Source organism: Neolamprologus multifasciatus, unplaced genomic scaffold, assembly GCF_963576455.1.
Source record: "Neolamprologus multifasciatus unplaced genomic scaffold, fNeoMul1.2 chr03_unloc_1, whole genome shotgun sequence".
Lineage (NCBI taxonomy): Eukaryota > Metazoa > Chordata > Actinopteri > Cichliformes > Cichlidae > Neolamprologus > Neolamprologus multifasciatus.
In genome coordinates, this window is record NW_028181971.1 from 439,563 (window position 1) to 460,334 (window position 20,772).

The window sequence follows — 20,772 nt, forward strand, 5'->3', positions numbered from 1 at the left end:
AATGACATCAACATACTTGTCAGCACTGAATGGTGTGCCTGCATCCACGAGTGCCTTGCATGCTGGGAAATGGCATAGGTTTGTCTGAGAGAGCTGAGCTTTCCAGAGCACAAGTTTTGTGGAGAATGCTCTCACGTTGTCATAGGCAGCACTGACAAGTTGCCCCTGGCCTTGTAACATCTTGTTCAGTACATTAAGCTCATGTGTTATATCAACAAGAAAAGCTAAGTCCATGAGCCATTTGGGATCAGTTAGCACAGGAACACTAACTCCATCCTTCTCCATGAAGGCTTCACTTCTGCTCTCAACTCAACTGGCAGAAAGGCTGATGTTGCTAAACTGACCTTTCTTTCCCGGACAGACTATATTTGCAGCCTGCAATATGCACTTTTAGACAAATTCACCTTCTGTGAATGGCTTCCCTGCTTTAGCAATCATCTCACTAACCACGTGGCTTCGACTGCTGCATTATTCTCTTTGGTTGCTTTCTTGAAGAAATCTTGCTGCCTCAGTAGATCTGTTTTAAGACTGGCAACTTTCCTACGCATCACTTTGAGAGTTAATATGAGATCTCTCTCTGTGAAAAAATAACTAAAAATCCCACTGACGTGTGTATAAATCTATATACGTATAATGTCCCGCTGGGCAGCAACTTAAAAAAAACAACTTTTTTTGAAGTGTTGTGAACGCAGCGCGCTGGGGCGAATGTCCGCGTTTGCCCAATAGAAAGGAGGAAGCCAGCCAGACACAGAAAAGAAAGAAACACTCCAGGGCAACGCTGCTGTAACTTTTACTCATTGAGAAATGTTTCCCTGCTTGCATCAAGCCCGGCTGGTGTCCCCTGAGATCCATATCCCACCTGATTGGTGGGTTAATTCAGCTCCGCACACAACACTGTAAAGTGTCATACATTATCAAACTAACATTAAATTTTCATATTAAGGTGGGGGCCAAAAACTATCCTCCTGCGGGCCGCAATTGGCCCGCGGGCCACGAGGTTGAGAACCCTGGTGTAGGAGGACACCTACTCTGTGTCTGGTTAAGTATAAGAGCCCTTTGTTAGGGGGACCACTGGACTCTTAGCACCAGCTTTGGGGTCACAGGGTCACATCTGGAACACACACACACACACACACACACACACACACACCCACACACACCTACACTATGCACAGACTGGTACTCTTTGTTCATACCTGTGTAAGACGTCATATGTTAATGAACTTATGCATATTCATGTAACCTCAATAAAGAGCAGTGTTACGAGGGAGCAGACGAGAGCGACTGAGGTCAAGTGAAGGAACGGCGCTGTCACAGTTCTCTCCCTCATGAATTGTCTGGTTCCAGCGGTGGGTCTGTGCTAGACGACCCATCACCAGCTTTTTCCAGCTGTTTCCACTGGTTACCAGTACGTGGTAGAATCCACTTCCAGATCTGGTTGTCTTTAAATCTCTGAATGGATTGGCTCCATCTTATCTCTCTTTAACAAAATAATCCAAGTCGAGCCCTCAGGTCTGCAGATAAGTAGCTTCTGACCAGAACTAGACGTAAAAACAGAGGTGAGTTTTATCGATCGCTGCAGCCAAACTCTGGAACAGTCGCCCTTCACATCAGGTCGTCACCAACACTCGACATTTTTAAAACCCGGTTGGAAACACATTTGTACTCTGTAGCTTTCAATTCTGACGAGTCTTTATAGTCATTACTGTGTATGTTTCCTATTTTCTCTCTACTCTGTGCAGCACTTTGGCTCAAGCTGTTTTTAAATGTGCTGATAAATAAATGTAGATTTCTTTGAATAAAACAGTGGAGCCGAGCTTTGAGCTCAGTGTGTAACAGTGTGTGTATGAGAGCCATGTAATGTCCATGTGTGCATGCTGACTGTGCTGCTCTGACCCCCCTCCTCCTTTCAGGGTGGAGCCTGCTGGAGTCCGATGGTTGAGACCAGGTCTGAGGAAGTGTAAGTGTGTTTTTAATGGGATTCATGAAAACAAAGCAGCACACATTCAACCATCTTCATCATGTCAGGAGTCATCATCAAAGTGTCAATCAATGAACAGATGATGGATCAATAACTGCAGCTGGATTGTGTTTGTTCTCTCCATCAGATTCCTGTCAACTCACAATCGACACAAACACAGTGAACACAAAGCTCCAACTGTCTGACAACAACAGGAAGGTGACACATGTGGAGGAGGTTCAGTCATATCCTGATCATCCAGACAGATTTGATGTTTGGGAACAGCTGCTGTGTAGAAATGGTCTGACTGGTCGCTGTTACTGGGAGGTCGAGTGGAGAGGAGACGTTTATATATCAGTGAGTTACAGAAGCATCAGAAGGAAAGGACGCAGCTATGACTGTGTGTTTGGATACAATGATCAGTCCTGGAGTCTGATCTGCTCTGATGATGGTCCTGTTTGTGTCTGGCACAATTACAGACAAACATCCATCTCCTCCTCCTCCTCCTCCTCCTCTGTCTCTCACAGAGCAGCAGTGTATGTGGACTGTCCTGCTGGCACTCTGTCCTTCTACAGAGTCTCCTCTGACACTCTGATCCACCTCCACACCTTCAACACCACATTCACTCAAACTCTTTATGCTGGGTTTATGTTCTGGTCTCCTGGTTCCTCAGTGTCCCTGTATGCAGTTGAGTATCAGCAGTCTCTTTCTGTCATAGAAACACATCAGCTGTGTGGAATTTCTTGCTAATATTTTCCTGTTCATTTCAGGATGCCAGAAGAACACAGATGACGAGTGAGGCTGAAAGTCCTTCATCCCGGTAGCCACCTTATTAAATCCAAAAAAACTGAACATGAAGTAACAAATGATGTGATAATTTACTTCAGATAAAATTTCAGTTATTTTTAAGATAGAAAGGTTTGTACTTTTGTGTGATGTACAAGGTAGCAGACTAACCTATAAACTGGATCAGCAGACACAGACTCAATTAATGTTCCCTTTAGTCAGAATAGACTTAAATATTTACTTTGAAAATACTGTTTTTTGTTTCTGCAGGGTTGATGAGTTCAAGATGATTAAAGCTTCCTGTAAGTACTCAAACTGTCCTCCCATCCATCAATCAAGAACAAAATCTGATCTTAAAATGGACCTGGTCTAAACAGTGATAATACATTACTGTCAAATGTATTATTACATTGTAGTGGAAGCTTGGTAAAAAACAAACAAACATGTAATCACACCTGTGAGTTGACATTCCACCCTATCACACACTTCTATATTTATATTTATTATATAATAAATAATATTATTTATCTATTTATCTATCATGATTGTTTTGGGTTTTTTGTGAGGTGCCCAGTTTCAGAGAGGGTTTTCAGGTTGTAGCAGACTAACAAATCCTCTTAAAATTGGTTCTGAAACACTAAAATATACACCCCTCGTATGCACATCATGAAAAGCTTGAAGGGGAGTGAATCAGAATTTGAATCACATTATTTGGACCAATCCCCAGAACTATGAGCACACATCATATGGAGGAAAGCACTCAAACATCCTGTAGCTTCAAATAGTTTTTCTGGAAAGTGATCTTAACTGTTTAAAAGGCCAAATTCTTCATATCATCTGTTGCCAATCTTTTCATTAGGTGTTTCCAGTGTAAAACCAGACACGCAGCCTGGTTTGTCAGAGGACAACACAAAGAGGATCAAGGTGAGCTTTCAGATATTTGAAAACTCTCAAGCATAGATTTAACAAGCCTCCGTTGTACATTGGTACTTTTTCTTAACCCTTGTAGAACAAACTGTCAGCACATGAACTCATTCATCATGTACATGAAAGCTTTGTGTTATCAGAGTGCATTCAGGTTTTGTTCTCATTCATAGTAAAATATAATTTTTGGACAGTTGTTTACCCTTCTTGCTACTTATTGTACAGGTGATTAACAACCTGCACAACACAAGTTTTTCTCCAAATAATGTTCAGGTATTTGTCCTAAAACCTCTAATGTTGCTGTTTTCAGTCAAGTTTCACACCTGAAGTCTACAGTGAATCTGCACACATCTTCTACAGGTAATCCTGTAAAAACATTTAAGTCTGCATGTATATGTTTGTTACAGCTGAAGCTCATCAGACCCCTGCTTGTGTCCCTGTGGTAACTACATCTTCCCCCTCCTGTCGTCGCACATTTCTTCTGTTGTAGTTAAAAATTTAGATGTGGCCGCTCATGTTTTGTGTTAAAGTGTGGGAGGCTAACCAGCTTATTGATGTGATGAAATTACCTACAGAACTGGGGGGGATTACAGGTTGTCTCACTTCTTGAGGATAAAGGATAAAATCCTGCAAACTTTGGGAAATGATATTCAGAATAATGATGATGAAGACGTACTGCTGATTGCAAAAAATATCACATGCAGGTTGGAAATGGGATAATGTACAAAAGGAAATAAATATAATGCAACAAACATGCAGAAAACTGGGACAGTAAAGTCGTAATCTCTTAAATTAAAAAACTGAAAAATATCAAATAAAAATAATAACCACCTCCTGTAAAGGGATAATATGTAGCTGCAAGCTAGGAGTGAGTGAGACATTGACTAACTGATCCACCTCTCCTGGATCTACAGTGAGGACATCAGGTTTTCATTCAGACTGGATATGTGTGGCCAAATCGATGCAAAGGCAGCAAAGGTGATCCAGATTGAAGATATAGATATAGATTTACAGGACAGCTACAAGTATTTACGTATACCACAGGCTAATACAAACTATGATAAAGATGCAGCAAGGTCAGCCACAGCCAAATACCTCCAGAAAGTAAGACAGTTACAGACAGCTGAACGGTAGGACTGAGATCTAAGCCATCAATAGATATGCCCTACTGGTCATCAGATACCCAGCTGGAATAATGAGCTGTTGGAAGCAGGAGATGCCACTGATATCAAAACTCAAAGGCAAAAAAGCCATCACAGGGGCTCTGATCATGGAACCACAGTCCCTGAGCACAAAATCCATAGAGGCACTAGTCTACCATAGCCGACAGGGCCCAAGTTGTTTAAAAGTGCCCTGGAGATTATCCAGCACATACTAGCAGGATTTAGATGGAGATTGGGACAGCATACACTGAGACTCACAATCAATGGGATGGGGTAGTGTACAGGAACATCTGTACTACATGTGGACTACAAATCCTGAAGTCCTGATGAAAGATGGTTAAAGACAACAGGCAGGATAGCCGCCAGGATTCCATCCATTGTCTGATTGTGAGGCATTTCTCAAGAATTCTCATGAATTGTTCAAATCCCCACTGACACTTAAATATCTCATAAGCATCCAAAGAAAGGCATGTGGGTTCAGTGCCAGAGTCACATGATAAAAATCATACAGCAGCATGAAATGCAAATAAAGGACAGTTTATTAAAAATTGTTGTATATAAGAATGTTTCTTCCTTAGTCTTTCTCTGCTGAGCAATCTGTGAATCTGTGATGTTTTTAACATTTAAAAAGCTAGTAGTCATCTTAAATTGACTTTTGCAATTAGTCCAAATTCCCTCATGATAACTTAATAAATGTTACCTTTTATGTTTGTTTAGAGGGATAATGCATGTATGCATTAATTTATTGTTTCTGTCATATCAACAAATTAGCTAAAAAACTTCTGCAATATTCATCTCATCTTTTTAACAGCAGTGTTGTGTTACTGCTATATTTTTATGTTCTTTACAGACTTCTTCACAATTTTAACAACATCTCTGGTTGAGACGGTACTCATCGAAATATTGTTTGTTTTTGTCAAAGTCATATGATGCATGAAACACCCTTTGTTATTGGTCATGTGCTGCCAACTCAACCTCTTTCTTGTGAATGTGTCGGGGGAATGCTGGATTAACTTAGCTAGATGATAACCAGTGTTGTTCTTGTGGCTTCCTGATCATCAGTATAGTGTGTGTAGTATAACCCCAAAGGTTGATTCTGTTCATCTGGATGTAGCTTTTTCATTAGTTAATACATGAGCCGGGCACAGAAAGGGATTGGCAAAAAGACCAGAGGTGCAAAACACCAGCTACTGGTAGACAGAGCAGTCACCTGAGACTGCAAGACTAGGCCAACCAACCTGTGCACTTCCTGGATTATTACAAGAAGGCCTATGACTCAATGCCCCACACCTGGATCCTGGAATGTCTAGAACTATACAAGATTAACAAGGACCCTAAGAGCCTTCATCAGGAACCCAATAGGGATGTGGCGTGCAACAGTAGAGGCCAACTTCAACCCCATAGCACAAGTCAGTATCAAGTGCAGGATCCTACCAAGAAGATGCTCTGTTCCCACTGGTGTTCTGCATAGGCCTGATTGAGATTCAGATTGAATCACTCATAATGATACTCTGGAAAACAGTAGAATTCTCAGAACATAGTTTGTATAACATTGTTATACAGTAGAACAGTACATTTATAGCAGAAATAACACAAAGAAAGCAAAGCAAATGAAAACTGAAGTAACCCCAGGGTGTAAAGCCTTAAAGCACAAACCGAAAACACACACAAAGACAGGAAAGAAACAGCACTGGAGCATATCAACCCTCCTCTTATATAGGATCAGTGACCCCTCCTCCTGCTATCTGGTACCCTTTCATCATTTGTTTTTTCTTTGATTCGACTCTGCACTGTGCACCATCTTCGCCTTCTGGCGTTTGTGGCGATAACCAGAATCCCAGGTACATGCCCTGCAAAGGCCAGATTTATTTGCTTATAGAAACATTGAAAGGGCTGTACACATCTGCATTACAGCCCTTTAAAGGGCTGCCTGCCTTTCCTTTACCGTCATTTAAAGAGCTGCCTGCTTTTGTGTTACAGTCATTCAGAGAGCTGTATGCTTCTGTTCTGCAGCGACTTAAAGGACCGCAGGCATTTGTTTTACAGCCACCCGAACAGCTGCATGATTCTGCTGCCCAGTTAAAGGCAGCTGCATACAGAAAAGAGGTCCTATGCATATACTTACAGTGCCAAACTGAATTAACCCTTTGTTGGACTAGTCACAGTTGGCCATAACGCTTTCAAAGGTTTCTTGCTGATCCTCATTGTTACGGTTTTAAATAGCATTAATCAACGTGTTCATACAACAAGTGGCACAAATCTTTCATTAATACAGAACTGTGTGGGGCCCACCCCCTGGGGGGGCGCGGTATGAAAAGGGGAAAAAAAACCAAAAATGCTTGGACACTGCTAGCACAGGGCGCCTACACAAACGCAAAGCAGGAGATGAAGCATTGCTGAATATGTTTCTAAACCAACTTCATTCTAAGCCAAAGACTAGAAAATATAGTGAAGCAAATCTTCCCTTTGGCTTCACCTGCACAAGTGCTGAGGTAGGTCTCCCTGCAGGGTTGGTTTTCCCTTCGTCAGAAGCAAGCTCTGGGCTCTCCACATCACAGACAAACAGGATCCCACATTCTTGATTTTTAGTTCACAAACACTTGTTGTAATGACTAACTACTCCTGACATGTTGGAGATGTTAGCTCTTTATACAGTAAAGTTACAGCGGGATACAAATAACATCACGCTGATCCTGCCACGATTTGTTCCCCCTGTCTAAATCACGGACTAACAGGATCCCACAGCTGTTTATGTTTTTAAACCCATTTTGCACAGAAAAGCATTTTTTGAAAAATGTATTGATAGAAATGTTGAATATTATTACACAAGAAAACAACAACTACATGTAAAATATTTACACCGTGACGCCTCTGCCTTTCTAAATGGAGGGACAGTAACTGCGTGTGTATAAGAAGCATGTTCGCACAACTCCAATTACGCTCAGCCATTGTTGTGAGTGCGCACACCAAGGGGCTGCGAGACATTTATACAGCTGTATTTTGCACATGACTATGAAAGGCGGAAGAGGAAGTACATCCTTTGAACGTAGACAATCCGGATGTTATAGTTTCTTTCCACTGTGTTCCTGTTAATGATAAACTACAAATTTACCCTAAATTACTAAAATATCGATATTTTAATGTGAGAATCGATTCTAGAACATAAATGATTGGTATCGGAGGAATCGATATTTCAGGATCGATCCACACATCACTATTAACGAATCATTTTCATAATTTGAAATGCAAATACAAATTGTACATTTCTAAAAATTATGCACAAGTTTTGCAAACAACTAAAGGTATATGGTACTATTTGCCTAAAAATGTAGCCAAGGCCTCAGGCGTTTTTTATATATCGATTTAAATCTATTTACAGAACAATCAATTGTGCTGCATCAAATGAGAAGGCACACAAAGGATTTGTGCCAGTCCAAAAAATAGTTTGTGTTCAGTATAAGACAGAGGAGAACACCACAGGCCCGCATTCCGTCATGGGTGTCACTCCTAAAACTTCCCCTTCTCCCTAAACAACCAAGTGCCACATGTTGCCATATCAATTTTTTTGATTGGCTGAAATGGTAAACTTTAACACCAATAGGGAGAAGGTCTTTTTTCTTTTTTTTTCCACTCGCAAGTGGAGAGTGTTTGCTATCGCTGTCCTTAGAAAACGCAGTTTTTATTGTTTTTACTGTTCTTCCCACTGTAAACATGTAGACTGGTTGAGCAAACTCCCATGCACCCTCAAGTATCCTTGAGAGTATAAAGAGCTGATTAAATGTTCCATGACCAGGACGAAAACCGCATTGTTCCTCCTGTATCAAAGGTTCGACTAACGGACGGACTCTCCTTTCCAGCACCCTGGCATACACCTTCCCAGGGAGGGTTAGGAGTGTGATTCCCGTATATTTGGAACACATTCTACGGTCCCCGTTCTTAAAGACGGGAACCGACACCCTGGTCTGCTAATCCAGGGCTACTGCCCCTGTTCTCCACGCAACATTGCAGAGGCGTGTCAACCAAGACAGCCCTACAACATCAAGAGTCTTCAGGAAGTCGGGGCAGACCTCATCCATCCCAAGGGCTCTGCCACCAAAGAGTTGTTTAACTGCATCAGTGACCATGTCCCCGGAGATTGGCGGGTCATCCCATTTGTCCCCAGACTGTGTTTCCTGCACGGCAGACGTGCCAGTGGGATTAAAGAGGTCCTCAAAGTATTTCTTCCACTGCCTGACAATTTTCTCAGCCGAAGTCAGCAGTGCTCCACCCGCACTATACACGGCTAAGGTAGCACACCACTTTCCCCTCCTGAATTGACTGACGGTTTGCGAGAATCTCTTCGAGGCAGTCCGAAAGTGCTTTTCCAGGGCCTCTCCGAACTCCTCCCACACTGGAGTTTTTACTTCAGCCACTGCCTGTGCCGCATTCCGCTTGGCCTGGTGGTACTTATCAGCTGCCTCCGAAGTCCCACAGGCTAACCAATCCCAATAGGACTCCTACAGCTTGGTGGCTCCCCTCACCTCTGGTGTCCACCATTTGGTTCGGGGGTTGCCACCACGACAGGCACCAACCACCTCGCGGCCGCAGCTCAGAGCCGCGGCTTCAGCAATGGAGATGCTGAACATGGTCCATTCTGACTCACTGTCCCCAGTCTCCCTCTGAATGCTGTTGAAGCTCTGCAGAGGTGTGTGTTGAAGATCTCCCATATCGGGGCCTCTGCTAGGCATTCCCCGCACACCTTCACTATATGTTTGGGGCGCGCCAGGTCTGTCCAGCTTCCTCCCCTGCCAGCTGATCCAACTCACCAGCAGGTGGTGATCACTTGACAGAGTGTCCAGAACATATAGCCCTTAGGTCTGATGATATGATTACAAAATCGATCATCAACCTGCGGCCTAGAGCGTCCTGGTGCCATGAGCACTTATGGACACTTATGTTCGGACATGGTGTTTGTTATGGCCAAACTGCGGTTTGCACAGATAACCAAAAACAAAGCACCACTCGGGTTCAGATCCGGGAGGCCATTCCTCTCAATCATGCCCCTCCAGGTCTCGCTGTCGTTGCCCATGTGAGCATTGAAGTCTCCCAGTAGGACAGGTGGAGCACCCTCCAGTACCCCACCCAGGGACTCCAAGAAGGCTGGGTACTCTGAACCGCCACTTGGCACATAAGCACATACGACGGTCAAGACCCGTTCCCCAACCTGGAGGCGCAGGGAACTAAACATCTCGTCGACTGGGAGAAACCCCAACATACAGGCAGCAAGCTGAAGGGATACCAAGATACCCATCCCAGCCAACCTCCTCTCACCAGGGGCAACTCCAGACTGAGACAGAGTCCATCCCCTCTCTAGGAGACTGGTTCCAGAGCCCAAGCCGTGCATTGCCCGGGATAGGGTTAACTGATAACCCTATCCCGGGCAGAGTAAACTGTCCCCTTTATGGTCTTTTCATAGGGGTCTTCTGAATCCCTCTTTGTCTGGTCTCTCACCCAGGACCAATTTGCCATGGGAGACCCTACCAGGGAGCAAAAGCCCCCAGACAACATAGCCCCTGGGATCCCTGGGACACACAAACCCCTCCACCACGATGAGGTAGTGATTCGCAGACGGGTCTTCCAGATACAGACGGACAAAATGGTGATGGCTAACCAACCGGACATAGATGTAGTGATGCCAAATGACGAACATCAGGAAGAGTGAAGACACAAAACTACAGAAGTACCAAGAGCTTGGAGAAGAGCTCGAGAACACCCCCCAGCTAGTTGCTCCAGCAGGTCCCAGGAACATCATCTAAGATCTCTGTCTAGAAGAGTGCAGTCCTAGGACCAGTAAAAGTCCAGGATACTCAAGCTCCCAAGCCTCTGGTACAGGACCTGAGCTTAAAGCATAAAGCCCGCCCGCAGGGATGAGAGAGTATTTTTATATTTTAAACTGCAGCTATCTAGACTTTATTTTACTTCACTGTTTCTATTTCTCTCTTCTTTTCTTTGTCCAACAGATTTAAGTGTCCCGGTTCAGGTCTGTTCCAGTGTTCTCTGACTGGACTGGCGTTTGATGTGAGTCAGGAGGCGGAGCTTCTGTACAGGATTATCCAGTGGGATCAGAGTATCCTCCAATCAAATGGAAAGACAGCTGCAGGGCCACTGTTTGACATCAAGGGCTGTGAGGATGCAGTTCATCAGCTCCACTTCCCACACTGCGAAACAGCGGAAGGTGAGCAAATTACTGTATGCGACTGCCAGAAGCTATTACTGCCCCCTGCAGGCTGCAGAGTGTGTTACACAATCTGAAAAAAAAAAGCTTCTGTCCCAATATCTTGTGGAATCTGTGTTCTCTTCAGACTGTTCCGTTTTCTTAGTTGGGAACAGACTAGAAGTCATAAACAGAAACTTCTGCAGCAGCTGTATGATGATTGAGGTGAGAGAAGCAGCTTTTTAGTGATCAGCTCTTCTTTCCAGATCAAAAACTCCTTAGTGACGAGAGTGTTATGGAAATTTTCATTTAATAAAGTCTGCATACAACTATGAGCAGTAGCTAGCATCTTTTAATAAAAAAATTTTTTATAAAATCCAAGCTTGAGTGAGAGAGAGCGGCCATAACAGGACACTGACCAGCAGAGTCTCTCCGAATCCCAGCATAGTCCTGGGTTTAAATACCTTCTACAAAATGAAAGGCATTACACAGCTGTTGCTTACTCCTTTTGTCTCCCCCAAAGAAAGAGTTAAAAACTTCACTACCTGTGCATTCCTCCCCGGTGCCAGGCTTTCTGTGTGAATGCCCCCATTTCCCGAGATGCAATAACCAGGCTCCCACAGTCTTTGCAACTGTGTGAACCAGACATGGTAAACCAGGTGACATAAAAGTGCTGTTACTAAGAGAATACATCAACACATAAATGAAAGAAATTCTAATACAAGAGCAAAAAACATAAGCTATATAGCAACATGCACATAGGCCAGTAGGGGGAAGGAGAAGACACGTAATAGAACATAGTACAAGGGTAAAACTGGGAGCTACACCTGTGGGCTCAGTGGATTTTCATTATTAGACGGATAACAAAATGAATTGTAACTCTCTGTATTCTGTAAAGTAAAACTAATGCATTTGTATTTTTAGTACAATGGAGTACCATCAATTACTGTTCACTTATTGGCTTGAAAGTTCTAAAGTCCTAGAATAAGAAATTAAGAAAGACAATTAAGAACATTTGAGTGACAAAAACTGTCTTGGTTTTCACAGCTCTGCTTTCTGACAGTTCACTGTCTGTTATCCACTTCTCTGATGATGGAATGAACATTCTTGAGCCGCTGAAGATCACAGATACTCATGTGATTGTGGAACTTCCCCACTTTTCTGCCTTGGGCCTTGTGTGGGATTTCCTAAAGAGGTTTTGGAATAACACAACACCAGTTAGGGCCCAAGTTTTATTGTTCCTCAGAAAAGTAGAGTTGGAAAAGTACCTTGATGTGTTTCTCCTGCCAAGCAACATCCCACTGCATGAGGTAAAGACAGTAATACATCTTCATCTTTTTCCTTCGTGCTAACAGAAGCTCAGTATAGTACTCAGGTAAAGACAGTAATACATCTTCATCTTTTTCCTTAGTGCTAACAGAAGCTCAGTATAGTACTCAGTATTTTTTTCTTCGAGAAGCTCATGAAATGTTGTGTATGTATAAAGTATATATATTTATGGATGTGTATGAATCAATAGATAGCTTTGTGTATATATCAGGCTTATATCATTCACATATTTTGTTCTTGTTTTAGTGTTGCCATTGTAAAAAGTAGCGTTTTTTATTTTCATCGTGTGATGGCAACATCTGTGGGTCAGCAATAAGAGATTGAGCTGATGTCTCAGACTCTGTTGAGAATGAAACTTCTAAATAAAATGCTGTCCTGTTTCTTAAGGTGAAAGCACAGCATCCAGATTCTTACAACATCACAGTGGCTTCTAACTGTAAACTCATCAAAGAGCAGACTTACACTGTTCACTTTCAAACAGATGAAACAATCCGACCCAAGGTAAGTTCTCCAAATGGAAAAAAGACCAAACAGATGTTTATAACCACCTCCAGGTTTTTGCAGTTTAAAAACTAGTATTATTTGCTGATGACGCCAATATTTTTTTGTTTTGGAGGGAATCAAGGAAGCTCCTGCATATGTTTCCTATTAAAGTGTGCAATTTTTTTTAAAAGCTGTTTCACAGGAACAAATGATCATTACATCTAATTAAAACTTTGTTATTTGGGATTTTGGGAAATAAAGAAACTCACAAAGACTTACTCATGTTGGGGCATTAGCCACAGTCTAATCCCCAGGTCCCTCACCAGAAAGAGCGCTACTTGCTGCTGCTCGTGTAGTTCTGGGTCCGCTGGGTCCATGTCTTTGCAGCATGGTTCTTGTCATCTTGTCAGACAGTCGTGGTTAGGATGTCGAGAAGAAAATGGACCCAAATGCTGGATTTGCGTGCCAGTAAAGAATGTGGATGATGTTTATTGTGATGACAGGATGAACAGAAAATCAGAACATCTGACTGAAAGACTGAAGGGCTGCCTAAACTGAACTGAAAAATAACGCGGGAGCTGGTCATGAGGTGTTAATCGCTTCTCGTTACCCCACGTATACTACACGACGCACGACACACCATGAAGGCGAAATTCGGGCAGATCACCAAGACAGTCGCATGACTGAAAAATCGGCTAAAAATGGGCCAAAACTCACACAGTGTCAGCCCAGCATTAGTGAGGATGTCAGATATGTGGGGGGACCCAAGAAGTTTTAAATTAAAATCCAGGACATCCACTCTTAAAGAAAAGAAAAAAGAAACAAGTTAATTAAAAGCAAAAAAACCCAAAACAAAACATACCAATGACTCATACTCACTCAATCACAATTGCTGAGCACAGTCATTCTTATATTACCTAATAAAACTCATTTGGATAAAGGTACTGAGTCTCTGCTTCTGGTTTTCAGAGAGCTGAATGTCCTGTGGAGTTTGGACCAAACTACTTCCCAACATATGTGATCCGGCTTCCTATAAACATGAAAGAATTCACACTAACAATCCGAGACCAAACAGACAACGAGGTCTGGGAGCACGAAGTTTATGTGACAGGTAAAGTCTTCATCCACTCACAATTTAATTTGAGCTAAAAGTAAAATAGAAGCAGTGAGTGTGTGTGATAGATAGATCGATCTACCTAGGTATATGAGCAGAAAAGCCTTTATAGCAATCAAACACTTCCTATAATTTCAAATGAACTTTTCTCCACAGGTCTTTATGCCCATTCATCTTTAGCAATGAGCTCCAACTCTTTCAGGTTCGATGGCCTCCTTGCCGTCACCCTGATCTTTAGCTCTCTCCACAGATTCTCAATTGGATTCAAATCAGGACTCTGGCTGGACCACTGCAAAACGTTAATGTTTTTGTCTGCTAACCATTTCGTCACCATTTCTTTTGCTGTGTGTTTTGGGTCATTGTTGTGCTGAAATGTCCACTGGTGCCCAAGGCCAAGTTTCTCTGCAGACTGCCTGATGTTGTTGTTAAGAATCTTCATGTATTGCTCTTTTTTTCATGGTGTCGTTTGCTGTAATTAGGTTCCCTGGTCCATTGGCTGAAAAGCACACCCAAAGCATTAGGTTCCCACCACCATATTTGAGAGTGGGGATGGTATTCTTTGGGTTGAAGGCTTCTCCTTTTTTTAACCCCAGATGAAGAAAACATAACTTTGGCCAAAAATTCAGTTTTCGTTTCATCTGACCATAACACAGAAGACCTGACATCTTCGTCTTTCTCATTTTTGGCTTCGACCATGTCTTTTGAGATTTTCCACAGTGCAGAACATCTTATATTATTTAATAATACTTTGCACTGTAGCCACTGGAACTGAGAAACATTTAGATATGGCCTTGTAACCATTTCCTGACTTGTGAGCAGCCACAATGCACAATGGCAGGTCCTGGGGAGAGCTGCCCTTTTTTTCTTACCCGTTGAAACCTGTTAACACAGCTGTTCTCAATTAATTAGGGTAACTTGGACCATTTGGAATGGTAAAGAACTTTGGATTTTCCCAGAGACTGTGAAAGTTTGTGAGGGTATGAATAATTTTGGAAATGACACTTTTTGCTCAAATGTAAATAAAAGCTGAGAACTATTTTTTTCCCCACAATGGTACCTCTTGTACATTGTCTTATTATCTTTTCGGACACACCTTTGTCATTTCCAGTCAAAAGAGAACTTGCTGCTTGAATAACAGTAACTTTAAATCAAAATTTTCCAGGGGTATGAATGATTATGGGCTTGACTGTATACACATATATGCTGCTATTCTCCTGAGAACCAGTCTATTCATTTGTGTCCTCTGTAATGGACATTTGTTTTTTGTCTATATCTTTTGACTTAGTCCTAAATAGAGGACATCCTGGGCTTTCCATTTCCACTTAGCTCCATAGAGGCTGAAAATCACATATAAAAGTTGAAACGGAAGATTCTTTTCCCCTCAGTTCTCAGGATATATATGTAAATGATTTATCATTTTCTCCTTCATTCTTCTCTTCTTCTTCTTTTAGCCACTCTATTTAAGATCATCTGTCTCATCTCCATATCCTAGTATCCTCCTTTGTCACACCAACTCTCTGTACGTCCTCCTTCACTGTATCCATGAATCTTCTTTGAGGTATGCCTCTTTTCCTCTTGCCTGGCAGCTCCATCTTCATCATCCTTTCTCCCTCCTCTGCACATGTGCAAACTTCTCAGCTTCTCTGTCAGCGAGCTACCCTGCTGATGGACTCGTTTCTGATCCTGTCTGCTCTCTCATGATAAACATTAAATTAAATTGTATCTGCTGAATTTGTCTCCAGCCACGTTTCATGATTCATGCTGTTATTGAGTGTCTGAAGTTCAGCGACGTTCAGTGATGATTGATTACCTGCAGAGATTTCTCTGGATTCAACAAAGCTTAGACTGTTCTGTTATCAAGAAATCTCTCTTCTTTTTTGCTTGGTCCTCAGATGTTCAGAGCAGAGACAATCAGCCCAGGCTCCAGAGCCTCACACCAGAAGAGCGTCTGTTCTCAGTTCGGATTCAGTTTGTGGAAAAGGTGTCGGATTCGACTCTGAACCAGCTGCTGGACAGGCTGCTCCGAGAAGAAATTATAACTATGGAGGAAATGGAAGCAGCCAGAATCAAACCCAGGGCTGAACGAGCTCGACATGTGATTGATTTGGTGCGAAACAAAGGAGAAAGAGCCAGCTCATTCCTGATTGATGCTCTCCGTAAGTTGGATAAACACCTGTTTGACACCCTCGGCCTCAGCTAAGGTGGAGCTTCAGCTGGATCTAAACATTAAATGCTTCACTCATCATACATCATCATACTTTTAAACTGATGACACATAAAACCTTTGTATCTCAGGACCATCCAGACCCGCCCACTTCATATTGTGGTGTTCTGTGTTTTTTGTTGGGGTTTTATTTGTCCACAGATTCTTGAAATTGCTGAATTTCACTGTTGCTGGGCACCATCCTGCTGTGTCTGGTTGTGAGTTACTTCCTGTGTGTACTGCGTATGATTGTAATGTCATGATGGCAGCTGAAAACAAATGGTAAATGGCCTGCATTTGTATAGCGCTTTACTAGTCCCTAAGGACCCCAAATCGCTTTACACATCCAGTTATCCACCCATTCACACACACATTCACACACTGGTGATGGCAGCTACATTGTAGCCACAGCTGCCGTGGGGTGCACTGACAGAGGCGAGGCTGTGAAGGACAGTCGGTTATGGTGTTCCTTGTATGCCTTGCCTGCTAGCATCTTGCACCCTGCTGTTATGTGCTGGATTGTCTCATCTTTACACAGCCTGCACCTGGGGTGTGCCTGGTGTGATAGACCCCAGCCTCTATGGATCTTGTACTCAGAGCTTGTTCTTGTGCTGCCATGATTAGTGCCTCTGTGCTGTCTTTCAGTCCAGCTTTGTCCAGCTACTGATAGGATTTCTGGATGTCCGCTATCTGCTGGTACATACCGTGCAGGGGCCTGTTCTTCCAGGATGGTGCCTCCTCTTCCTCCTCTTTCTTGGGTTTCTACTGCCTGAGGTATTCACTGAGCACGCGGTCGGTTGGGGCCATGTTCCTGATGTATTCGTGGATGTTTGTTATCTCATCCTGGACCGTGGTGCTGACACTCACCAGTCCCCAGCCTCTTTCCTCTCGCTTAGCGTACAGCCTAAGAGTGCTAGGCTTGGGGTGAAACCCTCCATGCATGGTCAGGAGCTTTCCATATATAAAACACAGAAAGGTGTTTTTGTCCAGATGAGCCCAGAGAAGAAACACGAGTGTTCACAGACATCAGAAGCTCAGAGAGGTGAAACATGAGGTTGGAGTCCTCGTCAGCATTCAGAAGAGCTGCTGTGAAACCCTGAGTACTCATGACAGACTCTGATGGCACAAACACATCATGATTCAAACAGAAAGACAAACATGGAGCTCCTGATCCTCCTGCATGAGAACAAGCTGACATGAGCGCTGTGTCTGAGAGTGTCTCCCTGTCACAGTGACAATAACACAGCTGCTGCTCACAGTCATTAAACTGACCTGAGGTCAGCTGCTAGGACGTCTCTGTGCTCCTTACATATGAACCATGTGACCTCACATCAGTGCTGTGGATGACTGTAGTCATAGAAGAGTAGAGCTGTAGCAGGTGGTGTGAGGAGGAGGAGGTGGTGTATTCTAGTTAACGCAGTACTGAAACACTCCAGCAGAGGGCGCTGTTAAGTCCTTATTGTAATACAGTTACTGTGTGCAGTTATACTTCATACATAATCTGCACTTATTTCCATCAGACATGCTGTCAGTAAATGATTGGTTTCTATTGATTCTTCTTCCTGTTGACTAGTTTGATGACAGTGAAACAATCACAGCTGATTGTGTGATGATGTAAACTGTCACTGTTACATTCAGTGTGTGTGACATAATGTTAGTGCAGGGCTGATAACAGCCTGGTTCTGTTAGAAACACATGAACGTGTCCATAGATCAGTGTGTGTTTAACATGAGAGCTTCAGCCCTGCTGATGTGTTCAATAAAGACATGTAGGAAAACTGATGAGACTCTGAAATAACTCTTTATATTTATAATGTAACTCTGCATCAAAAGAACAACAAAGGATCCCAGACAGGTTTATGTGAACAAAGACGATTCTGATGTTTCTGTGTTTCTAACAGTTTGACATTATTAGTAAACAGACTGCAGTGAACAGGATTTATAAAGAGCTTATATATAAAGATATGACAGCTGTTTGACAAGTTTATCACTGTGTGTTTGGACCTGATCAGTCCAGTTGTTTACTTGAAATATGTTCATTTACCTGTTCTGTTATATTTATGTTCTTGTCTCTGTTGAAAAACACATTTTAATGTCCCTCAGATTTTTCTCCCAGATGAATAAATATAAAAATGACACGAACTGACTGCAGCTACTTTTTGTCCTTTCTGTCAAAAACCTTCATGTGACTCATGAGAGACACGTTTCAGCTGTTTGTGACAGATCAGAGGCCAACAAGTCATTTATAACACTTTCCATCATTGTTTAGCACAAACACATGTTGACACAGCAGCGGGGCCGCAGTGAGAGTCAGAGCGAGGAGATCAAAACTCCTGTTTGACCACAGCCTCAGTTTGTTCCTGCACTTCAAACACTTCCTGTTGTTGACTGGGTGGAGTCAGGAAGCCAGCGAGGCCCTGCAGGACTGAGACTGCAGACTGGGACGTGCTCTGTGATGGAGATCAACAGCATCACTGACTGTTTCTGTGAGGACACCATCATCCCAGCAGGGCTGTTTCCCAACAACAAGCCCTGGACCATCAGAGACCTGAAGCTGCTGCTGAATGAAAGAAGAGGATCTTCAGGTCTGGAACAAGGACGAGCTGAGAGTGTTAATAACGTTACTAATGTTCAGCTACACTTTACTAGGTCACATCTGTGACACACGTCACTTAAATAAAGAAGGAAATATTGGCTCTGTTTTATCTGCTGGGCCCAAAAGTGACTCCCCGTATTTAAACTGCTATGAATAACTTGTTGGTCTATAATATGTGAAACATGTGTCAAATGTCTCCATCATGAAAGATATCAGGTCATCTTGAGCCACAAAAACATTCCTATCATGAGGTAGAAGCTGGAATCAGTTTGTTGCAGACGTTTATATATCCGATATTTATCCAGTTAAAAGTTGAAATTCAAAAATGTCTTTTCAAGAGTCGTCTGTCCAAGAGGAGCAGAAACTGCAACAAATATAACAACAGTTATTTAAGGCTGTTTTAAATGGCCACAAAGGAGCAGATTGGTTATAATGCAGCTGCTTCAGAGGAATAAAGATGAAACACTGGTTTTTATTTCGTGTGTAACACCTTTCAATAATGTGTTGACTAAAGTCTATTGACCAGTATAAGTAAAGACATCACACACACACAAAAAAATGGAAACACTGAAACCTGTTTTTGGTGCAGCAGCGGTCCCAGCTGCTCGCCTTTATCTAGACTGGGTCGGCTGCTTATCTCAATATAATCAATGTTTAAAGTTTTGTTCTCAGTGTTTCTGTGTTGCTTCGTATAGGATCTCCCAGCATCATCACTGTGCTGTCCAATCATTGTGTGCTAGGTTACCCTTATAGTGCAATGTGTGTTTGCACAAAGAGAAGCATGTGTGTCAAATATAAATAAGCACAGAACAGAAAAAGCTGCTCGTTTCTTCTATTTAGAGTCAAGTTAGTGTTCTGTGTCTTTGTTTGAGGCCTAATGTCAAGCAGAGGTGTGTGTAACTGGACTGGTCTGTTATATGTGTGAAATGTGTGCTTCTCTTCAGCATCATCTTTGTCACTGCTGATTCCTTTGTGTCATCATTTGTTGAGAAGAGAGAACAGTTATAACGGAGGAGCAAAAGGAAGCCCTGAAATCTGCATCCAACAAGGAAGTGTTGGCTCACCAGTGATCCCAGCAGAGGCCACTGGTTTGGCTCCAGTTGTTATAGATTCAATGATGTTGTTGCTACAGATACATGTTAGCATCTTTATTGTAGTAAAGTCTTGTAATGTGAAGATAGAAACAAGGCAGAAAACAGCTCCATGATCTGATCTTAATGATGTTGTTTTTATTTCTGTCTTTCAGAACTGGATTGGAAACTATCAAAGGTCTAAAAACAGCCTCAACCCTCCCAAAGAGCAAACTTTACACACGTCATCTTTCAGCTACAATCTTTGTTGCAGGGATCTTCTGCCAAACAAGGCTGAGAGAAGATTTCTTACAGCTGTCATGTTGATGCTGTTTCAATCTTTGGGCAAACACACTCATATATTAGGGCTGATATCAGGGCTGCACAAGTTCTTTGTGTTTGTGATCATGAATAATAGAAGTGTGCCTGTTGAAGATCATGTTTGCTACATTATCATATGTCCTGTTATTGTTCTGTATTATATTCAGCTTTCAGCATCCTTTCCCAGCCCCCTGTTACACCATCCATACAAAGCCAATCTGACTGTGAGCCAATGTGTTTGATAGTTTGTGTTGGATCAATAGATTTGACAGACTTGGTTCTCATCCAGAGGGAAACAGTCCAAATTCAGATCTAATGAAATGATGGAGGCTGTTTCCTAGCACGGTGCTAATGTGTGACTAACAAGGCTCATGGTCTCCAGCTGACAAGCGCCTGGAATGAGGTGAGCTGAGTGTTGCTTTGGTGGGTCTATGCCCACGTCATGCATCAGGATTCATATTGGCAATAGTTCATATCTCTGTTCTTTAGCCTTCATCACAAAGCTGTGAAGGAAAAACAATCCAAACATCTAACAGGATTTGATGGATGCAAAGTCCACTGAGCTCTTAGTCATTTACAAACTTGTCCAACCAACAAGAGCACAGATGAAAAACAAAGTGACAGTTAAAGG

General features: G+C 42.6%; 2 protein-coding genes across 2 annotated transcripts in view; both read left to right on the plus strand.

The window, feature by feature from the left end:
• Positions 1-20,772, plus strand: part of LOC146490510 (NACHT, LRR and PYD domains-containing protein 3-like) — a 117,939-nt gene that overhangs the window by 36,218 nt on the left and 60,949 nt on the right. The gene's annotated exons all lie outside the window — the stretch shown is intronic.
• LOC146490511 (uncharacterized) lies at positions 1,888-19,836 on the plus strand (the record flags this gene model as incomplete). The annotated part of the gene is made up of 11 exons (XM_085153112.1): positions 1,888-1,960; positions 2,109-2,647; positions 2,731-2,780; positions 3,017-3,048; positions 3,606-3,670; positions 3,981-4,030; positions 10,833-11,047; positions 12,074-12,336; positions 12,743-12,856; positions 13,808-13,949; positions 15,845-19,836. Coding segments are annotated over 11 exons (1,851 nt in total), but the record flags the coding sequence as incomplete, so codon positions are not given.